At 38.7% G+C, this 24293-nt stretch overlaps 1 protein-coding gene across 7 annotated transcripts in view; it reads left to right on the top strand.

Moving 5' to 3' along the window:
• Positions 1–376: 376 nt before the first annotated feature.
• LOC124594806 (serologically defined colon cancer antigen 8 homolog) overlaps positions 377–24293 on the top strand; it is a 232612-nt gene continuing 208695 nt past the window's right edge. For 3 of the 7 annotated variants that reach the window (XM_047133239.1, XM_047133240.1, XM_047133241.1), the window contains exons 1-3: positions 380–793; positions 7590–7737; positions 17548–17871. In XM_047133239.1, the coding sequence (XP_046989195.1) occupies positions 780–793; positions 7590–7737; positions 17548–17871 (486 nt within the window). In that variant the 5' untranslated portion in view covers positions 380–779. Of the gene's footprint in view, positions 794–7589; positions 7738–17547; positions 17872–24293 lie in introns of all 7 variants that reach the window. The other 4 variants (XR_006978156.1, XM_047133238.1, XM_047133237.1 and 1 more) reach the window with 2 other exon arrangements.

Here is a 24293-nt window from a genome sequence, read left to right as displayed (position 1 = left end):
CATATCTGTGTTCATGCCTCAACGTATCACCCACTGGCCAAGTATTTCTTTCTCCGAATTTCTATAACTACAGCTCTTTCTGAATTTGCCACAGCGTTGCAAGTAAAATGTAATTCCATATGAAATGTGAGCATTAGAAGGATCTTCCTGAGAAAAAAGTTGTCGATTTTATTTATGGGTACATTGTTGTTGTAGACTTAATATCTCGATTGTTGTTCGTAATACTACATATTTATATCGGAGAAGTTCATGACAGTAGTGTATCTTCCTCGGCTGCTATTTTAAGACAGTGCAAGGGTTAGTAATACGTGGAATTTGAAGGCTTGTGTGCTAGCGCCAGTGAGATTATTGTTAAGCACTGAACGCTGAGAGTGCTGTGTACATCTGTGCGGTGTAGATATTTGGGATCGTATTCCAAACTCCGCGGGAAGTATGTTGTTGTTTTTGTTTGTGTTGAGTTTGCGGGGTAAACGTGAATGTTTAAAGAGTGATTATGGAAAATGAAATATACTGGTAGTATGGGGTGAAAGTTATCATATGATAACGAGGCAAAGCTTTAAAAAAGTTTTGATCCGGTGTTAGATTATTTTACATAGTGTTTGACAGGTAGTCTGCATCAGTATGTGCTACACTGTGAAAGTAAGATTTCTCGGTTTCAACTCTCAGTTCTGTGCTGTGAAGAAATACCACTATGAGCACTATGAATATATGTCTCCTCATTCCACATAAAAGAAAGACTCCGGTTTTGAGAACAACACTATTGACTGCCTGGTCGTAACATGGATCAGTATGAGTAAGTTGAAGCAGAATAATTTTATAACGTCACTCACACTTTAGTATGAAAGAAACTTTATATTTGAAACGTATATAGTTTTTAAATTTACGGTAAAAATTTGTAAGTAATCATTTTCACACTTTTTATCTATTTTCCCCAAATGATTATTGTGTGATATTCTTAATAATACTTTTACTGCTGTAGCTGCTAAAATGTTGCCTAACAACTCTGCTCCATAAGATTGGAGTGTTCTGAGTAAATTGTGAGTTATAATGAGTCAGTTATTTGAGTTGTAGTCGCTGCCAGCACAGAAATATTTCAAAAACTGGCAATTGCAACAGAGTGGGATACAAAATACCTGTATGAATCATACAGGGACATTTTAATCGAACCATTTAGGGCCTACGAGTGTGATGTTCAAGAGTTCGAAACTTCATAAAAAGATTACATCGTTTCACGAAGTAATTCATTTCTTAGGACCCCAGTATCGTGTCAGGCCAGATAAAAAAGATACATTTCTCAGATCAACAGTCAGTTAAGAGTTTAGTTAAAAGTTGTACAGATAAATAAAATCCAACTTTTAAAATTCTTTTAGTTTTACATTGCCTTGACATATTTTTGTGACAAAAAATACACTTGAAGCCTTGAGCAAGGTTTTCTTCTGTGCATCAAATTTTTTAAAAACTATCTAAGCCCGAGTGGGGCCATGTAATAAATAAATTGGTTATAAGTATCTGTTTCACCGTTTCTAGCCTGGTTGCAAGCCTGCCCATATGAACTGTTGTGTCCGATTCCACCCGTCTGCTTTGACCCATGACGTCACCAATATGAAGCCTATGACATTATTACATAAACAATAACAAACACGAAAATACATATAAAACCAACACACACATCCGTCTCCAAAAATGTAATCAAACTAACGGGACCAACGCGGGAAATTGGGTGTTTTTGGGCGGGGACAAACTAAATATAAACACATACAGACACACACCACTAGCCCAAACCACACAAAACGGTGACATAAAAACACCACAAAATTCCGCTACACTTTACAATATCGGCAGGAATCTATCACTTCCCTTCACCTACATAGCTCAACCGCAATTGTCGATACCACAAAGTAAAAAGCAACTACTCCAAAAATTATAATCACACTGCGACTGTCGATACCACAAAACCAACAACCAAAATTGGAATCGGACACTTCCCTTGACCTATATAGGTTAACAGCAACTCATGATACCAAAACACACACACACACACACAGCTACAATGACAAATTGCAGTCAGTCACTTCCCATGACCTATGCAGCTCAAATACAACTGACGATACTAAAAAAATTGAAATCGAATACTTCCTTTTAAGATACATAAATCAACCACAAGTGCCGATAACAAAACATCAATCACCAACACATGAAGTAAATAACACCGACCCAACAACACCTAAAAATCCCACTGAACATCATAACATGCGAACAATAGACCAAAAAAATTGACTACTTGCCATAAAAAAGTTCTGGCATTACACACTAACCCCCAACTAGCATATATTCAGCCTGCATACGCCGCATTTCACTATCTTCCTCACAAGCCCAAAAGTTGCAGAAACTTAATGACGGACAACATGTCGTCCCCCATTTCAGCCAGCAGACATGCACTATTAAACTTAGAAGTCATACCCATACCTAACAAAAGAAGCCACAAATTGAATGAAACGACTTACCGCGCGACAATCAGCAAACCAATAACATCAAAGTCACCACAATAACATAAATACAACAGAAACTTAATTCTTAACTCACTGAAACTAATTTCCGTTCTTCTATAACAGTCATGACCGATAAATGCACACTTCAAACACCGACACCCAAATGAACCCAATACACCTCCAGAGGACACCACCAACCGCAACAAGACGACATCTGCAAACACAACACACTCATGAACTAAACTCCGCGTGTCATGATGTCATACAACACCCTTATGTCACGGGTCAGTGCTGTTGGGTGGGATCAGACGCCTCCGTTGACCCTAGTTTTGTTTCAAAATCTTTTTTCTTGTCGGATCAGGTGAAATGCATATGTTTTGAGAAAAGACATTAATTTATCCACTTGTGTGAGATCTTTATATTCCACATCACCTGGGCAGCTTTGTATCTTAAGGGCCATGTACACACTCAGGCTTGTCTGAGCAGACCATGTTTGCATCATGTCTGCACATCTAGTCTGCAGTATTCAATTCACATTTACTCCTTCCATCCACAATACAGCTTTGCACAGTCCTGATTAGTATTTCGAAAGTACAGAATATTTTCTGGCCCTGGTGAAATTAAGCAAATTTTCTGATAAGGTAATTATTGTGTGTAGTGCCTCTACTTCAGAAGTTATGAAAATAAGTATACCAGTATGTAGAAAATGAACAAGAGTTGTTCTAAAACATTTTACGCTGTCACATATTAATCTTTTAAAGAAGCTAAATATCGAAAAAGAGGACTTGTTTAACTACCTAGGACAAAGGAACATTATCTGTGTTGTTACAATATGTTACAACATATATAAGGAGACGTGACACTCTAATGAGAAAATCAATAAATGCTTATGAAAGACTTCTAGTAACATTGAGGTACTTGGCAAGTACCAGAATCTTAAAACTTAGGTATTTGGTAACTGTCAGAAGCTATACTTATCTGAAATTTTCTGCTGTGATGTCACCTTTATTGTTGAGCTACATCATTCTGGAAACACATAATGCCATATATGAAGTACTAGAGCACTTTACCTGGTCTGCACATCTGCTCTGCACCAATTCAATCACTGTCAGTCCAAACACAGAGTCATGCAGAGAAGTTTTTCAGTTGACAGTTCAGTCACCCATAACGATTTGTCTGTGGAAACTATGTATAGGCCTAGATAAGTCTGTTTGAATATCTGAGTGTGTAAGGACACTTTAAATGTCTTTTAATTGTAATTAAAAAAATGGTTCAAATGGCTCTGAGCACTATGGGACTCAACTGCTGAGGTCATTAGTCCCCTAGAACTTAGAACTAGTTAAACCTAACTAACCTAAGGACATCACACACATCCATGCCCGAGGCAGGATTCGAACCTGCGACCGTAGCGGTCTCGCGGTTCCAGACTGCAGCGCCAGAACCGCGCGGCCACGTCGGCCGGCTAATTGTAATTGTTTCATGTGCTGTCGACTGTGATGAGTGCTCATATATTGTGTAGTGTCACGTTTGTGTTATTGTTGACAATGATTATGATGAGAAAAGGGAGAGTATACAGCCCAGAGGTGGCTCATAGCTTATTTCTTTAGAATGACACTAAGGGTTCCACTAATTTTAATATGCCCATCTGATGCACAGATGCTCAATACTGTGACGTACATTCTCTCCATGAGGCACTTCAAGAGGTTTGGAATTTAACCCAGGTATTGGACTGGCATAAAGTTTGATAGTCAGGAATTTACCTCTTACCCCCTTGCGACCATCTAATGGCAATTTAAGTTTTGTACCATCAGGATTTGAATCATCAGACCCTAACGAGAAACCCTTGATTGCTACGTCAGAAAAGTTCAATGATGCTTACAGTATTCAACGCCCCACATATTGTCTACCGTGCAACCACAATAGTTGCTGCTAATAGCAACAGGGGGTGGTTCTGGAGGCATCCAGTGGTGAGCACAGCATGAGGCTGTGAAGCGTAGTTGAACCTGCTTAGTTGATGAGTAACTCTCTACAGTGCTAGTGGTGTCGGTACAAAGCAGTCCAATGGCAACAATAAACATAGTAAAAATTGCATTATATCTACAACACTTGCCAAAGTTGACATTTCGTCAGAAAGGAACCCAAGAATTGTCGCAGAGTGAGAAAGAAGTGCCTGATAAAATATTAGCGTTTCTGCAGAATGAGTCAGTGGAATGTGTGGTGTCGAGTGCGCCTGACTATGTGAATAATGTACATGAGGAATACAGTGATGACAACACCTGCTTAAAAAGTGAGAGGACACAGAAGCAGGTGTCGGGCCATGTAGTTAATCATCCTTACTGGACAGGGACCCACAAATCCCATCTCCAGTGAAAGGTTGTAAAGGCCAATCATTGTCCAAGGAGTGGGTGCTAAACGTAATTATGTACATGAAGATCATCCACAGCATAGTAAAAAAAATCAGTTATGAACAGATTTTGAATAAGTCCGCAGCAATATAATCATGTAGTGCATGAGAAAAACTACAGATATTCAAAGGAGGACAAGGCACACTAGTTACAAAAACTGGTGTTTGGGCATTTCAAGGCTGCTAGACACAATTTACATGATGTTCATGAAAGTGACCAATTACATTGTCCACAGCAAATTAAGTGCAACATTGATCACAGAGATTTCAAGGGAAGCAGTGGATAGTTGCCTAACTTCAAACAGTGCTACAGAATTGGTAGACGTAAGATAGCAAAATTTCAAACAAAGTGTCAACTTGATGATTCACAGCAAACTGTGGAACTGGTCTGAGAATTTGTAGATGAGGTAAACAAACTCATCCTGTCATTCAGCAAGGAATTTGTTTTTAACTCGGACCAATTGGGATTTGAAGAGGAAATACATATCAATGGAACCCTGTAAATTAGAGGTACCAAGAGTTGTATCAAGGTCAATCAACATCAGTGCCTTAATGAATTTGTAAATCTGGGTGGTAAATTGGCTAGAAAGTTATTTATTGTGCTGTGAGAAGTTGGAAGTGGTCCACGCCCTACAATTCTTTCTCATGCTCATGATTGTGCAAGGGCAGTAGGAAATATTTACTTTACAGCTACCAAGAGTGGGTAAATGGGTATAAGAGAAATAGAACTAAGTATGAACACTGCTTTTCCCCAATAATTGGTCAAAATGACTTGAATTTGCTTGATTCCCGGTCTGTGTATAAAAATCATACTCTTTTAGAGCAAACTATCCCCACTGAAAAGTGTGTGACGTTGCAGTTATACCACCTGGAAACACTGGACAAATTCAGCCTCTGTATGTTTTCTCCAGGCGTATAAAACATATTACTACACTATCTGCAGCTATGTCTTAAAGGATAGCCAGTTTCACGATAATCTCTGTAACAGAATGTTTTGCATTCGGTTGCATTCCATTACTACATTTCATCAGTTCTCATCACCCTGTTACACCAATATGATTCTATATGCATTCTTGAAGAGTGGATACCTAGCTGAATATGCTCGATGGTTTGTAATTCTCAAGGAGTTCGCCTTCAGTCTTCATGGTGCAAACATTTGTGATGACTGTGGTGCGCCATTTTTCATTTTGTGCTCCTGGTGCAAGTTAACGGTTGTTTTGAACATTTCTTGAGTGTTGACAATGTCCATTTTGTGAAGTATAATACATACATCTCATAGAAGCTTGATCTCTGCGCTTTCTGAACACTCATTTTCTGTCGTGCTCCTGATGCACATGATAAGTCATTAGCAGCAAATAATTTTCTTGTCATAATTGTTAACACAAAATTTTTAAATGAGCCTTACTAAAGATTGAACTTGCGGGCTCACTTTCAAACAGTTCCTTGTAAGTTAAATGCCACTGTACAAGGCTGAGTTCGTGAAATCAGCTGTAGAGATGGGATGTCAGGTTAGAACATCACATGTGTTTGGAAGCCACAAATAGAACTACGAAATAATTATTTTTTAATTTACTTTCCATCTTTTTCCTTTAAGGGGGGGTAGGACGTCAAACGGGCCGACTTCGAGAAGGAGAAAACACAAAAAAATAATATTTTTTAAATGTGAAATTTCATGATTTTTTTTCACTTACTGTTGGCTGCATTTGTTGCTATAGGTACACTTTTCTTCATAAGTAAGAGAGATTCTTCGATGAATTTTGCACAGCTTACAAACCATACTTACAGGTGTATGAAACTCTAGAATTTATTTAATCTATGGAAAAATGAATGGGCTGTTACGTTTTGAACTTCATGTTTATCTCAATTTTTACCACAGTTTTTAACAGATTTAGGAAATTCTAGAGTTTCATACACCTGTAAGTATGGTTTGTATGCTGTGCAAAACTCATTGAAGAATCTCTCTTACTTATGAAGAAAAGTGTACCTACAGCAACAAATGCACCTAATACCAAGTGAAAAAATGATGAAATTTCGCTTGTAAAAAAAATTTGTTTTCTTATGTTTTTGAACTTCCTCTGCTATGCGTGTGAATCCTGAATCCTTCCTGGTCATGCTAACTAAGTTTTATGAATTTATTTGTAAAAATATAGACAGTGTAAATTAAAATGTCCTGTGATGCCTCTCCTGCTCCAAGTCGGCCCGTTTCACGTCCTACACCCCCCCCCCCCCCCCCTTAATGTGTTTTGTTACACCACCATTGAAGCATAGTATAAGTCTGGTTATTACATTTTGATTCCTGTAATAATTTTAACGAGTTTGGCTTTTCTTTATGTAACAAAGGTACATTACTTTCTGAATGAAAGGACAGGATAACGACATGTGATGTAGTTCAATTAAAATTACTTTGTGGTTGACAGGGTGCATTGGTGAGGAAAGGGGGGGGGGACAGTTTGTGGATGGGGTGGGATAGTGTTGAGTTGCACGGTACACTGCATGTATTTACAAATTAGGCAACACATCAAGAACATGGTACTCAAGAATGAACTGCGAGTAGATGTTGGCTTGCCCCTACTAATTGACTTGCTGAAATGTCAGTCACAAAGTAATTTTAACCAGACCATAGTATAGTACACTTAATGTGTTTGAGCATTGTTAATAACCTACTTTTAACATCATTTCCATTTCCACCTTTCCAGAAAATTCAATGGCTACCACAAAATGGATAGTGTTAAGAAGAGGATTCCTGATTACACTGATATAGCTTACCGGGAAGCTGTTGCCAGGTTAAGATATCTGCTTGCAGAATCTTATTCATCACGTGGAACGCCAACAAAATTATCACATGTATGTATTGTTAAAAAAATAATGTAGAAAATGAGATATTAGCCTGCAATATCATGACTTACACTTCCACACTTAATAAACAGATACATGGTAAAACATGAATATTATTGCCAAAATAAATGAGAACACAGTTGTTTCTACATACCATATGCGGAGACAATGACAACTTGAGGGAAGATGAATGCCACATAACTTTAAGAATTCTTTTAAATTTCTGGCTTTCAGAAGCTTAAAAAGACCCTTTCATCTTGAGAAATGAAGTTCTGAGGGGAAGATATCCAGGTTCTAGAAAAGAGTGAATTCACTCCAAATCTTGTGTCATAAACACACAGAGCGTGTGAGTGAGACTATTACAGAATATCAGTAGATTTATAGCTGAGATTCATAACCGAATACACAAATCTTAGCTGCTTGTTAGCAGGTTACTTTTTCCATGTTTGTGTGTATTTCATTGCTTGTGTCATTGAAAGACGTCATACTGATAGGATGACAGGGGAATGTGTTACGAGGTCTCCCATACAGGAGACATCACTCTGATAAGGAGGCACAGTTGGATCCGTTTTAGAAAGAAAGAGATAAATTTAAGATTTTGGGTGAGTAGCATAATGTAGTTGTCATTGGTGTGAGATACTTAGTGAAGAAGCCAATCTCATTTCAATACAAGACTTAAGTGCATATACATATACAGCATATTTGCATCTTTCATTTGTTTATGACAACAAATCTTGGATTTAGTGGCAAAATGACATGAATTACTTCCATGGTGCGGATAGCTGTTCATTCATTTTCTGCTTTTCCCTCTTACAAATTTGTACTATTGATATACACAGCACTTTTCGGTCAACTGAACGTACCTGTGCTGGATGTTGGCTTCATCCCTTGACATAATGATATTGTGGCATATTCATAGATATGCAGAAAGGAAAAGAAAAGAACAGACACTATTAGTTTTACGTCTATATTTTTTAAATGTAGATTTTGGTGGCTGATTGATCAACTGATCTTTATTGTAAACCATTGTCTGTGCTAAGCTGGAAGACAGCAATTTGCTTGTGAGTTGACAAAGCCAACAGATGTGAATATGAAATCTTAGTTGTGGTGAAATACTGATTTGTAGCATTGCCCAAATGCAAGTTTAGATAGTATGGTGACAGTGTACTTGTGAGTTGGAGAAGTAGTATCAAAGGCTTTATTTAATATGGAATTTTGCACAGTGTATGTTGAAATATTATTAATAATTTTGTCTCAAGAACATAACCTAGGTTGTGGTGTGAGATTGATCTGTGGCCTAATCAGAGGTCTGGGTGGGGTTGGAAAGTGATAGTTTGGTTGAGAGTTGACGAACCCACCAGAACTGAATATGCAACCTTGGTTGTTGTGACCAACTGATTTATTGTAGGCGGAGATGTGTGTGAGTATAAGTTGGTAGTTACATTTTCCATTATTTTCTGTTTACTTGTGTCCAGAAACCTGCAGAGAGAGAGAGAGAGAGGAGAGGGGAGGGGTGAGAGAGGGAGTAATGCCAAGATTTACAAAACTAGAAAACGGAGTGTTGTAGCCTATCCCTCCTGTTATTTAATATGAACATAGATCAAGTAGTAAAGGAAACTATGGAGAAATTTGAAAAGGGCTTTAAAGTTTATGGTGGGGGGGGGGGGGGGGAGCTTTTGCAGGGAATATAGATTGTAGGCTTTCTCAGTTAATTTCATTGATGAAATCATCTCGAGTAATCAGCTGTATCATAATATCATGTTGTCCCAGCCTTAAAACGAGTTTCCTACTCGTCTTCAGGCAAGGTATCATGCTTATGTTTGATTTGTTCCTTTGTAGTTGCTGAACTACAGATTTCTCTGTGGGGAACTCAATGTGCGGGGCAGTCAGTGCCATCAGAACGGCTGTTGTGGTTGCTGTCGAGGGGGCGATGAGTCCAGGTGTCTTGGTGGTGCCTGTCTGTTCTGTTCATTGTCTCCACCGCTTTCACATGAGAGCATTCCTCATGTATTTTTGATAACGCCACAATCCCTGTGGAGCTCTGTTGGAAACCATTGTCCTAGTCGACATGATCATCATGTACTCTTATTTACACTGTCCCTGTGAAGACTGAATTCCAGAACACATTGACAAGCCACAGTATGTCTGTCTGTTCAGAAAGAATTATGAGGCCCTCATTGATGCAGTGTTCTGCCAGAGCAGACTTGTTGATTTGGTCAAGGCAAATGCTCCTCACATATTCTGTACTCACAGCAGTTGGAGATGCATCACTGTGTCTGTCTGATGCACTGCATGCCACACTTGCAACTGATGCCCATAGCCATAGTTGGTCTTCAACAAAACCAAGCGTATTCTTGATTTTAATCAATGAGCAGAAAGTGACGTTTTTTTTCTTTTTTTGCTCCTCTATCATCCCGGAAATTTTGGCTGTGGGCCGCCCTATGTAAGGAAGAAACAGCAGGTGCTTAGTTTCTTCGTGATTGTGTTGTTGGAGAGTGTGGCTTATTTGTGTCTCCGAGTAGCTGTTCTTGTGAAAGGTTTCACACAGATGCTGTAACTTTGAAGGCAGACTGTCCTTGTTGCACATGGGTCATGCTCTGTGTATTGTGGTGGTGAGCAGTTATTTGCTTTTTGTTGGATAGTGGCAGCTGTTGGTTTTCAGGTACAGGCCCATGTGCGTCTTCTTCCTGTAAACGGAATGTCCCTTTCGGCCATCAGAATTCTTCTTTAGCAAAATGTGTAGGAATGGTAGGCATCTGTTTCCTTCCACGTCCATGGTGAACCTGACATTGTCATGTATGCTATTAAACTGGCACAGTAATTCTAGTAGGTTTCCTTTACCATGCAGCCAAACAATGAATGAGTCGTGCACAAGCCAAACCACGAATGAGTCGTGCACATATGTTAGAATGACTTGGGTTTCAGAAGAGTGGTTTTGAGAGCTGTTTCCTCAAAGTATCCCATGTAGGGGTTAGCTATGCCTGGCACAAGAGGGGATCCTATAGTGACTCTCCATATGTGGTCATAGAACTTTTTACTGGATTGGAAGTAGGTGGTGGTGAGTGTATGTTCAAACAGTTTCATCGTGTCCCTGTCAAAGTGACACTCTAGTAATGCCATGGAGTCCTTTAGTATTACCCATGTGAAGAGACATGTGATGTCAAAGCTGAATAGATCACCCTTATCCAGACATATCTCTTGATGCACTTTCATAAACTCAGTAAAGCTCTTGATGTGGTGTGCACAGTGATTATGAGGGGTTTTACTAGCTGTACCAGGTGTTCAGCTATGCCATATATTGCCGAATTTATAGTGTTCACTATTGGACATAGATGAACTCCCTCTTTGTGTATTTTTGGGAGGCCATAAAACCTAGGTGGTACCAATGCTCTGAATACGGTATTCTGACCATATCCTTAGTCAGTCCTTAGTTGTTTGAGGAGTGAGATGGTCTTTTTTGTCACACCTAGTCCAGGATCCTTCTTCACCTGCTTGTATGCCAGATCCTGTAGTAGTATCACAATAGTCTGTCAGTAGTCATCTGAACATAACAGCATCATTGCATTGTCTTGGTCAGCTGCTAGGACAACTGCCTCGGTTTCTGACTAACCAGCAAACAGAGTATCAATTGCGAGCATACCTTTTTTCCTTTTTGTTTTGGAAAGAACAACTCAAGAAAGACTCAGATTTTTTATCAAAATCATTAATGGTGACACATTTCTAGAGCATCTAGGCAATAATAAAACCAGTGGAAGACTTCATTATCACTTTGACCAAGAAAAACTCATCAAGTGAAGTCAAATGTCAAGACAATGCTCTTTTTCTTTACCAGGGTAATAGGGGAAGAAGGTAGTGCATTCAGGGTTCGTTCCACCAGATCAGACCATTAATCAAGCTTTGTGTTTGGAGCTTCTGAGAAGATTATGTCGAATGGTGGACATAAAAAGAGGACTAATTTATGGCAGACAGGGAACACCATGACAATGCGCCAGTATTTTGCCGGAAATAGCATTAATTCCATACCCTTACACACCATGCTTAACTTCGTGCAATTTCTTCTTGTTGCTCTGTGTGATGAGAAACACAAAAGAAAACATATTTTGCTGTGTGGTAGCAGTTAAGGAGGAGGGTGGGGAAGAGGAGCTGTCAACCATGTGTGTAGATGAATATCAGAAATGTTTTCATGAATGAAGTCAGCAAACAGACAACTACGTAAAGTACAGTGTAAAGGATTTTAAAAGGGATGATGTTTTTCCCCCTTATTTTGTGTTTTGGATACTCCGTCGCATGTGTAAATGGAATGTATCGAAATCATCTATGATATGTTGAAAGGCCATCTGCGCCCCAATCTGGAAGATGCTCTTAGCTTGATCACCTTACAGTTTTGTTGATTTTTTTACAGAACATACCAAAGTAACTTTCAGTGACTTTTGCCAAGTTCCAGCTCCATCTTCATGTAGATTCTACCTACACTGAAGCATCAAAGAAATTTGTATAGGCATGCATACTCAAATACAGAAATATGTAAACATGCAGAATACAACACTGTGGTCAGCAATGCCTATATAAGACTACAAGTATCTGGCACAGTAATTAGATCAGTTTCTGCTGCTACAGTGGCAGGTTATCATGATTTAAATGAGTTTGAACGTGGTGTTATAGTTGGCACACAAGCAATAGGAGACAGCATCTCTGAGCTAGAATGAAATGGGGATATTCCTAAACAACTGTTTCACGAGTATACTGTGGATATCAGGAATCCGGTAAAACATCAAATCTCTGACATCGCTGTGGCTGGATAAAGATGCTGCAAGAATGGGACCAATGATGACTGAAGAGAATCATTCAGCATGACAGAAGTGCAACCCTTCAGCAGATTGCTGTAGATTTCAATGCTGAGTCATCAACAAGTGTCAGTATGCGAACCATTCAGTGAAACATCATGATATGGGCTTTTGGAGCCGAAGGCCCACCCATGTACCCTTTATGACCGCACAACGCAAAGCTTTACATCTCGCCTTTACCCGTCAATACCGACATTGGACTGTTGATGACTGGAAACGTGTTGCCTGGTTGGATGAGTCTTGTTTCAGATTGTATCGAGTGGATGGACGTGAACAGGTATGGAGACATCCTCATGAGTCCATGGACCCTGCATGTCAGCAGGAGACTGTTCAAGCTGATGGAGGCTCTGTAATGGTGTGGGGCGTGTGCAGTTGGTGTGATATGGGACCACTGATACGTCTAGATACGACTCTGACAGGTGACACGTACATAAGCATCTTATCTGATCACCTATATCCATTCGTGTCCATTGTGCATTCTAACAGACTTGGGCAATTTCAGCAGGACAATACGATACCCCACACATCCAGAATTGTCTCAGAGTGGATCTAGGAACACTCTTATGAGTTTAAACACTTCCGCTGGCCGCCACACACCCCAGACATGAACATTATTGAGCATATCAGGGATGCCTTGCTATGTGCTGTTCAGAAGAGTTCTCCACCCACTCATACTCTTATGGATTTATAGACAGCCCTGTAGGATTCATGGTCTCAGTTCCCTCCAGCACTATTTCAGACATTAGTTGAGTCCATTACACACTGTTTTGTGGCACTTCTATGTGCTCGTGCAGCCCTACACAATATTAGGCTGGTATACCAGTTTCTTTGTCTCTTCAGTGTATTTTCTCAAGGCCTACTTCCTTTGGGACAGGAAACTTGTGAAAAAGTTCACAAATTTGGCAAGCCATTGTTTCTGACCTAACAGGAGTGATATTCTGTAATTTATCTTCCAAACATTTTTTTATTAAAATAGAGAAATAATATAAGTGAAGCTCAGATGATTATATTCAATGCATAGTCTCCCTTCAGACTTGGTGCAAATTCTTATTTTGACTTCAACAGGGAATAAGTAGTAACTAAAAGTAGCAAGTGATATGAACATTTTAGACGATTGTCTGTCAGTCAAAACTGTGCTACAGAGGTATTCGCTATGTTATGTGCCTTTAAAGATATCAGAGATCAAAAAAACTAACTGTACCCAATTTTGCCTGCTTTTGATGATTAATTGATGCCTCTGATTTTATAATTGTCAACACCACTGAAAAGAGTGTATTTCCATCAATCAGAAACAATTTCATCACATCTCATTCCAGATAGATTACAAAAAAAAATTACATTTGTTTAAAAAATTGTATTAATCCTTGTGTTGGTCTATGGTAACTGTACCACTACAAATCACCTTACATATGATATATTGTGCATGTACAAACTCTGATGATAACAGCAACAGACCTTAGAACAATTTGTGCTTTGATAAGCAACCAAAACATTTATCAATGGCTCAGTTGTAAGTTCTTTAGATTGTACACTGTTTCTCCAACTACTAGATTGGAAATACAGTCTTACTTTTGTGGATAAATGTAAATAAATTCTTGATCTTTAAACAATTAAATATCCTTTTGCCTCATGCTTTCTGCTAGCTTTTTGCCAGACTTGCTGCTGAATGTGCCAGTATTCCTGTTTTCAACTTCCTTGCGGCTTTTGCGATTCTTTCTGAAGCATAAAATTCTTCTACAGTGTTTTTAATGCACCAACTCTGCAGAATCAAGATAAAAATGTTAACTACTTCTTGTTATTTGAATATATTTAACTTTCCTTACACTTCTTTGATCAGCTTGTTGTAGTCTCAACAGTGAAGGCATTGCTTGCTTGCAGTAGGTTGTTCCAACCCACAGTAATAAAGCTCACCTACTGTCACAATTTTCTTAACACATTTATTGCATCTTCAGCCTGATGTGTATGTCATGTTGCATATCTCTTTTTTTCCTTTTTCTTGAACAAAGTCATTGATATTTCAGTGGTGATATGCAACAGCTAATAATATTGTATTCAGATCTTCAGAAATATTGGTGTCATCAGGTACTTCTAATCAAGAAGGAACTAAGATCTATAGAGTGTTCTTAGTGGGAAAATATTTTCTGCGTAATAGGCACAATTTTTGGCCTGGTTTGTGGCAGAATTTGTCAACAGCTGATGAGGCCTTTCAAGTCAATTGAGCCCAGACATTTTTGTAGTGTATGAGTCATTTTGCCAAAAGGGTTACAACATGATATTTTTAAAAATCTGTACTAGTACAAGAGCAGTGCTTATTGCTGTAAACTTAGGAACATCTTCACCAAAGCATAAACCACTTTGTTGATTAAGCAACTGCATGAGACATAACTCTAGACTTTTGGTGGACCATCCAGTTGCTGAGCATGCCACCCATATTCTTCCCAACAACACCAGATTTTCTGAATTGAGCAGGTGGGAACTCTCCCTGCAACATATCCTTTGTTCACATAACCCCCTGGTCTCAACCTTCAGTAGTCCCTGTTCTCCATCTATTTATACTACACATGCCTGCTATCCCACCAGTGCAACTGCATAGTTCTCTCCCCTTCTCTTCTCCACTCCCCTTCTTTACTACATTCATATTCTCATCCGCTCACCCCAATACAGCCTCCTGATGCTGCCCCTAGAAGGCCTATTCTGTCACCAGCATATCCTTGCATGCTTTCACAGGTAGCATTAGCACCTTCCCCGACCCATCTCCTGCTATCCCTACCTCCCCCCACACCTTTTCTGTATTCCCAGTACTCACACCAGCAAAGATTGCTGCGTAGTTCGGACACAGGTGTAATCATGCCTGCCTTAATGCCTGCAGATGATTGTGTGAATGTATGTGTGTGTGTGTGTGTGTGTGTGTGTGTGTGTGTGTGTGTGTGTGTGTGTGTGTTTGTTTGTGTTTGTGTGCTTTTTGCTTCTTTCGACAGCTGATGAAGGACTCATTTCAATAGCTGAATATATGTAGAATTCTTATTCTGAGACTCAATGCCTCCTCTCTCTAGCGAGTACAATCTGTCCTTTCTATGTTGTTTGTCTATCCTGAATTTTCCGTTGTTTGAGTTCACACCCTGTTCCATTCACATTCAGTACTAACCATTGTAACACTGCTGTCTAGAGTGACATAATGAGATGGTGTGATAAACAATGCTGGAGTTCCCACATATCATAGGTGTATATGCTGTTGAAACAAAAAATTATGAATCTATACTACTAGGCATATTCAGTTTTACACCATACCTGCTTGTTTGTGTGTGCAGGGTCCAAAAAAGGGTGCAGACATGTATTTACAAGAAATTTATTACTGAAATTAAAAACAGCAATTAGACAGGTCAATTGTTTTATTTATTGAAGATAAAGCCATTACTAGTTTCAGACTAGCAATTTCGTCTTCAGACTTCCATGCGTGTTTATTTTATATCTTTTATACTCTGGTGAGTTTCATCAGTTTCAATTCACATTGAAAATTTCTAATGTTTTGATGACTAAGAGTGTGTGAAGTGTATTTCCCACTTCTCTTATATGAATCAACTTACTTGGTGTACACAGCCGATCTTCTTCTCTGGATAGCCGGCCTCTGGAATCTCTATAAACTTCTTCTCCGAAGAATGATGCTAGTTACAGGAACCTTAAAGAATCTCTACTTGCGAAATAAATAGGTACTCGAAGAATACCTTTCAACAACTATCGGTATATTTGAGCTTCATAAAGAACAAAATTCACACTTCGCACATAAACATTAGATTTCTTGTAAGTCGCTTGTATCATCTCACATTAGAAACAGATTTAAGTACATTTAGCAAAGAGTTGGCTTGACAACCATAACTCTATTACAAACAAATTGTAAAATACGTCTTGCCTCCAGCAAGCCCAAGATAAGAGTTTTTTCTTTAGACTTCAGAATCTCAATTGTTCTTGTTATACAATTAGCACAGAATAACCTAAAAGTTCCATGGTTCTTCCGTATACTTTCACTAGAACTTCCATGGATCGCCCGACAAGTACTTGTCGGTGCCTTTTGTTCGCTGCGTCTACCTTCTGCTCGCGACTGATTTCACACCTGCACACACAAACTTGTGGCATGCAGTAGGTAGGATTCTAGGACATGCAGTAGGTAGGATTCTAGCATCCCACTCTCACATCTAAAATATCATGAGTTCAAGACGGTAGAAGCCCGAATGGTTCTAGAATTTACGCAGAAATTCTTGAAACACTACAAGGTTCTTGAGATGGTTGTGCCTCATAGCAAGAGTGGATTTTAGTAAAAAAGAGTGTTTTCTTTTTAAGCTGGCATGATGATTAACATTAATAAAATGTTGTTCAAATACAGTGTGATTATTTCAATTCTTGGTGAAATAGCTGACATGTTTGTCCTAGCTTTTAATCCCTTTCCTTAACTTATTAATATGACTCTTCCCTTTCCCCTCCCCAATCTTCACTCATTCAAAAACTGTGCTTCACATGCTAATGCCTTGCTATTGTCAGGAGACAAGTTAATATGCTATGAGTTACCAAATATTACTTTTGAAATGTAAGATTTGTAGCTTCTGATTTCATTCTGTTCTAATGTTGTTAATTACCTGAACATGTGAATGAGTATTTGTATGCAGTGTTTCTGTAATACTGATACTTTATCGCTAGAATATTTTCTTAGTGAATACTGACAGATTTTAATTTAACTTTTGAGACTATAAGGCCATTTTGTGTGGCTGTTAGAACAGTAAGTATGTTACATGAGAAAGACTTCACCAGTTAAATATATTGACAACTGTTTTACTGTAAACTTCGAGAATACATGTAAGTTGCTTCGTATATCTTTTCTGCTCTTATTATGACGTCCTGTTTAAATGTTTTGGGTCATAAAGTTTCATTTTCTAAAAATTGTACTATTTTCTGATAATTTATTTTGTGTGAATTTCATACACAGACTCATTCAACCAAGATAGAAGACAGTGGAGATGAAACAGATGCATCAGCTGTTGTGAGTGATCGGTCGCGGCATGTTTCATATCGTGCTCCCATCTTTGAAACCAAATACAGTGTATACCCAGGACTTGCTGTGAAATCATGTAGCCAGCTGCATGGTCCTCCCACACAACTGCCAGCAACTAGAGGAACTGCATCAGTAGCTTCTGGCGATGAACCAACATCCAAAGCGTCAGCTACTCAGCCACCACCAGAACTGATGGCATACATTGAAAGACAGGAAGAGTATATAGAACAGTTGGAGAAGGAGTCACAGTACTGCAGAGTAATGCATCAGTTTTAATATAAGGAATAATTAAGAGATGTTAAAAATACCAAAGTATTTTGCCATTAATTTATGTTTAACAAATACCTGGAAACACCAAAATCTACTTTCCTTTTTTCCATAAAATTTTCATATCTGTTGCATTTTAGAGTTGTTTTGTGATTATAATTTACATAGTTTATTTTGGCAAGCATGTAACTGCACAGGTTCAAAACATAAACTAAAACATATACCAGACAATGTTACTTACAACATTTGTGATGTGTTGCTTTGGACAAAGTACTTGTACATACATATCATAGATGTAGCTTTATAGTTTTATAATAAATTCACTGCACCCTTGCATCAGATTTTTCCAGAGACATTTTAAAATAGCAAATTTTTCTGGTATACTGTTGAGCCAGAGACATTTGCTCTATGCGTCATTTTCTAAGCCTGTGAACAATCTTCCACATGAAAATAATATATGGAATGTCGGAGATTGCAGAATACTTTTGGAGAATTTGAGGAAACATCTCTCTTTAGGAACAAAACGCATCATGAGGATTCCTCATTACCATTTACGTCGATAAAAGCCTCAGCTTTAAGATGTGCCGTGATGCCATATATAATCTAAGACAAAAAAAGCGCGGCACCTCGAAGGAGCGATCCAGATGGGATAAATGTGTATTTTATTCTGGAACAGGATAAAACAGAGACTAAACTTCCATGAAAAATTATTTCATGTAAAGGCCATTAAAATATCTTCCTTATTGATTTGACAAGAAGATAATCACAATACAGAATTTAAAATATGTGACACTCACCTCATTACCAACTCAAATAGATGATACCTCCTCTGGTAAAGCTATGGCTTAATTGACACAGACACATCGAGCAAATGCATTCTGTTGGACATTATTCATGAATGGCATAATGGTGTGTTAAGACTGCAATGTTGAATATACGGATGGGTAAAGAATTACATCAACACTATGAGAGTGGAGTTTGGTGCATTGTACATTCCACTTACCATAGCATGTTGCCTCTAAAATGCAGTATAACCTGGTCTGACTGGTCTACGAGCTAGTTGGCTTTGTTCCTTCCAATTGCTACGTGTTGTTCTATCTGAGGTGAACCACCGTACAACTCTTTAGGAGAAGGGTGTCTATGATAGTGTAAAGTAATTTAGGTACTGGCTATGGAACTATCTGTAAGGCACTATGGGGAAAGAATACAATATCAACTTCCCACTACTCCGAAATCTCTAGTGCACCATTTCCTCATACTTACCCAGGCTTACGTTGAAGCCACATAGAAAAATCAGTGGAGCAGTTGAATACATGATAACTCAACTATAAAAGACCGAAAGGGTGGCCAGAACTGACTTTCAGCAGGTGAAGTTCCAGGACTACTTATAGTGTCTCTAAGTACTACATAATGTTAACAGTTTTCTTAAGTTAATTTCCCTTTTGATATAACTATGTATCCATTGTGAACGTAAACAAATAAAGTACAGGATTACTTATAAGCACCTCTGAGGTTTCTGTATGGCTGAACGACTGGCTGAATGACATTAACAAGGCACACAGATCAAAAACAAACAGTAATCAACAAAAAAATATTTGTAAGTACATGACGAATAAAATCCACTGCAGTTGTAATTTCAAAGTTTCCTTATTTGGATAAAAGCATGTACACTACCCACATTTTCGGGCATGAATCCCATCTTCAAGTGCTACTGTAACAATAAATAAAGACTAGGTAGGGCTCTAAATATTTATATATTACATAATTTGAATTTAAATAAACTTCAGAAAACCAACACCAAGATAAAAATGCTGTAACAAACAACCAAAAAGGAACTTGGCGTACAAATGCTCTGATGCGCCATGATGTTGGCTTTATTAAGTCCATGTCACATTCATGGCAGTTTGTAGTAGGTCATCAAGTTATATTTATGGATTTAGTGCTGGTTTTTGGTCAGGCCCCATTTACCTCGAGTCTCACTAGCTGACCTCACATTTTTCATGCCTCATCTGCTCAGGCTCACTCATACTACTGGCTAAATTTGTTAATGTTTCCATGCGACATGCACAGTTTTGAATGCAGAGAAGGTATTTCCTGTGGTTGATTTACAGCCATAATGGTCGTATGTTCATTTAATCTGTTTAGTTAAGTGGTTCCCAACTGGGGGAATTGCACCCTGAGGGATAAAATGAAATTTGTGAGGGTTAAAAACTAAATGATTCGATTCTGTTTCAGGCATGAAACTAAACTATTTTCAAAAGATCAATACTATTCTTACAATTTTGTGAGACTCAATAGTATCAATCATATAACTTATGAATAACTACTTTTTCTCAATTAGTAACATTAATGTCCACCCACTACGTACATATGTTGTACTTTGTCTTGTACATCACTTATGATAAAAGTGAGGCACATGTGTAACAAATGCTAAATATATCAAGAAAATGTCTTCTCCAAGTTGTAGATTGTACCTGCAATAGTCCAGAAATTGCTTCATTACTTGCTTCGAAACAGATTAATGAATTAATTGACAGCACGACACAGTGGTTACTACATAAGGACTATTACTATTACTATTAGTGGCTGTGGTCAGACACAAAGCAATAACAGCCCGAAGTCTTCCAATTTCTGCCAGTTCAGAAATAAGGAGTGCAGCAATCAAGTGATTTATGAACAGTAAGTATAGAGCACACATTTTAACTCCGTTGATTGGGGTTGCAGTCTGGTCAGGCAGGTGCAGAAATGGAGAGGAGTAATGCGGGGAATGTATGTTTTGTAGCAAGTGTCTGCTGTCACTGTCAATAGTTAGCTTTCTAGTGTGAGAGGAAGTTGTGGGTAGCATTTGCAATGCACTACAAATTCCTTCGTTATTCTTGCTAACAACCCCCTCCCCTCCCAAATACACACAAACTAAATATTATTCATCTTTCACCATTTGAAAAATAAAAGTGATCCAATAAAAGTCTTTCATTCTATAGTTTAGTGAGGCACTAAAGATAATGTGTGTGGGGAAGGGGGGGGGGGAGTATTAGCTAATGTATTATCGCACTCAGAGGTAATGGTGTAAGAAAGATTGGAAAGCACTGGTTTAATGTTCATTAATTGCTACAGTAGCATCTGAAGATGGAATTAGTGTCCTGAAACTTGGGTAGTGTACATTCCTTTAAACAAATAAAGAAACTTTGAAGTTACAGCTCATCATGAACAATTCAAGCGACCCCTCAAGAGTCACATGATTCTGACAGATACAAGAAAAAATTATTAATGTAGTTTTTACTGGTGTAAAATGTAACAAGATTTACAATACTGTGTTGAAATTTCACATATGACAAAGGGCAGCCACACCGAACCTCTGTAAGCTGAGTTTAAAACTTGAAGAGAATATGTATGAACTGATGAAAGCCTTAGTCCTCTCTCTTGTAGTTGTCTCACAGCCATATTCTAAAGTCCTTGAGATACTTATCCATAACAACATAAGACACAGGTAGGAGAGTATGGCTTGCTGAGTGCCCATAATCTTCTCCAGACATAAAAATTAGGATTATGACCCAGACACATAGAAAGGGCACTAGTTCCATTGCTCTTTGAGACATTATGTGTTCTACACTATATTTCTTTAGCTAATTTACTGCGGGAAGTAATTACAATTCCATAAGGGAAGATATTGTGCTACAGCAACTGCTAATAAGTTAAAACGGATTATTTACTTCAGTCAAGGTAGCAAAATGATATAGTTGATCCGGAACAGTTCAAACCTTAGGGATCGCCTACAAATCCTGCACGTAGAAGCACAGCACTCCCATGCATTCCCATGCAGCTGTCGTCAGTGCTTTCATGTACTGCCTCATTTCTCTGAACTCTTATGTACCTCAACACCCTACTGAATGACATCTCCTTCCCTAGGATCAATGGTGGAGAGAAAGTTGTGTATTATTTTGCCTTGTTTCTCTGCTGGTATGCGTGGTGCATTAGATCGTGGAAACTCGAGGCATCATAGAATGCGAATTTCATGGCACCATTGCACCCCACTTGTTTTATTGTGCCAAGATATAATTAACTGTCAAACACTTTGCTTTTATTAGGTAAACTAATCTTGGGGTACATTTGGGGAATATAGCATAGCAACTTAAGGAATTTCACAGCTCAAACCTATAACCATCAGCTAAACCACATTTGTGATGCTCAGCTGAAAGTTCATAAAAAATAGATATCAAAACGTGATCTGGGTGAATTTCTTTCTATATCACAAACGCATCTAAAATGTCCACCAGAAAAGCACAGTTGTCTCTCTTCAGCGTGCTGTTTTGTGCCTAGTAAATGTTTCTCATGCTGTTCTTTCTGCTGCAACGTGACTTTCCTTTGAAAGACCTGCTCTTCATGTTCAAATGCTGACACAAGAGGATGAAGAAAAGGGGAAGAAACTGTGGACACCAACTGGGGCATTATGGCTCACATTTAAATGGATGAATACAGATGGGGTTAGTTCAGTGTTCAATAAGGACAAGTGGATGAAATGCATCAATCAACGATATCCCCCTCCCCCCCCAATTCTTTATTAACTGTTACCACATTTGGACCTATTAAAAAAAATGCCAACACATTGTGAAGGAATTATCCAACTGGGATAGGAAAGAAAATTGGTGAATGTGTTGCACATCTACAGACAAACAAATGATTGCAGTTTCAGAAATTTTGATGATTTGTTCAAGACAAAGAGCTTGATGTTTTTATTTGATGACAGCACAGAAGCCATAGCTTTACCAGATGAGGAATCCTCTACTTGAGTTGATAATGAGGTGAGTTTTATACTTTAAATTTTGTATTGTGATGATGATATTGTCAAATCAGTAAGGAAGATATTTTAATGTCCTTCACACAAAATAGTTTTTCATGGAAGTTTAGTCTCTGTTTTATCCTGTTCCAGTATAAAATATACATTGATGTAGTTCCAGCTGAAATTATACTACAGTTACTCTTGATCAGTTTTTTCAAAATGCACTGCCAGATGAAAACAGTGAAGCACCCAGAAGGGGACTGGGAAACAAAATGAAACTTCATGGGTTGAGAGACTGTGAAGTTATTTTTGTGATTACAAAATTGATTTAAATTTACAAAGGATTTGACATTATGAACCCACTTATCAATATGATGTTGCACACCTGCTGGCCTGTGTGCATGCACTCATGTAGTTGGGGAGGATGTCGTAAAGCAATTGTATTCTCTGTTGAGACGAGCTATCCGACAACTGCTGTGACTGTTCATTGACATCTTGAATATTGGCACTGGGATGGAGTTTATGTCCAAGCTGGTCGGAGATACATTCTATCAGGGCCAGATATGGGGATCTTGCTGTCCATGAGAGTGCTTCAATATCACATAGACAGTTCATACAGACATGGGCAATATGTAGATGAGCAGTAACCTGTTGGAAAGTGACATCATGATACTATTGCACAAGAGGTAATGCATGAGAATGCAACATGTCTGTGATGTGCCATTGTGCTGTCAGAGTTTCGTCGAACACTATCAGCCGTGATCCGAAGTCATACCTGATGGCTCCCCACACTGTGATGCCAGGAGTAACACAGCTGCTCCTCTTCAAAACATAAAAAAAGGTTGCTCTTCACATGTCACCTCTTACTTGCCAAAGGTGGTCTTATGGAGTAGTGCAGAGCCGTAGTTCATTGCTGATCGCAATTAGAGTGCACTCATTAGTAATCCGCGCTTCCTCACCACAGGACCAATCCAGATGCAGCCATTTGTGTTGTGGTGTTAGCAGCAGCCTATACACAGGATGATAACTTCCTATCTGGCTACAGCTAGTCTCCAATCATTGATGTGAGATGACACAGAATGTTACAGGGAGTCCATTACTTGTTCTCAGAAGGCAAGTGCCTGCAGTGTGCTTGATGCACAGTATGACAATCCTCCTTTGGGTGGTCAGACTTGGTTATCTGGAACCTTGATGATGTGTATGCATGCCCTTATTCCCATGAAGTTCAGTAATGGACCACAGTCACATCTAAATTCCCCACAAATGTGGATATTGCATAATTTGACTAGCCTGCCAAATGGAGACCCACAGTAAGGCCCATTTCAAACTGTATCTATTGGTAATAACACTGTCTTGTGCGAATACGTGGTATCGCCATGTCCATCAGAGTGATCACTCAACATCTGATACTGTTCACTCCGCTTATATACCCTACCAGGCCTGTAGGACCACTAAACATGAACAACACTAAAGCACACTGGTAGCCATTCTACCTGACACAGAGAGTTGCAACTCTAACCATTTGTATACCCTCAGGTTTCCTCAGCATGATTGATGAACAGTGTGCTTGTGGGTTTTCTGCCGAATTGATGTTTCCATTATCTGCACAATATTCGAATGACTGATCCATCCACCT

Source organism: Schistocerca americana, chromosome 2 (genome assembly GCF_021461395.2).
Source record: "Schistocerca americana isolate TAMUIC-IGC-003095 chromosome 2, iqSchAmer2.1, whole genome shotgun sequence".
Lineage (NCBI taxonomy): Eukaryota > Metazoa > Arthropoda > Insecta > Orthoptera > Acrididae > Schistocerca > Schistocerca americana.
The sequence above is the reverse complement of the archived record's forward strand: the minus strand, read 5'-3'. Positions and strand labels throughout refer to the sequence as shown.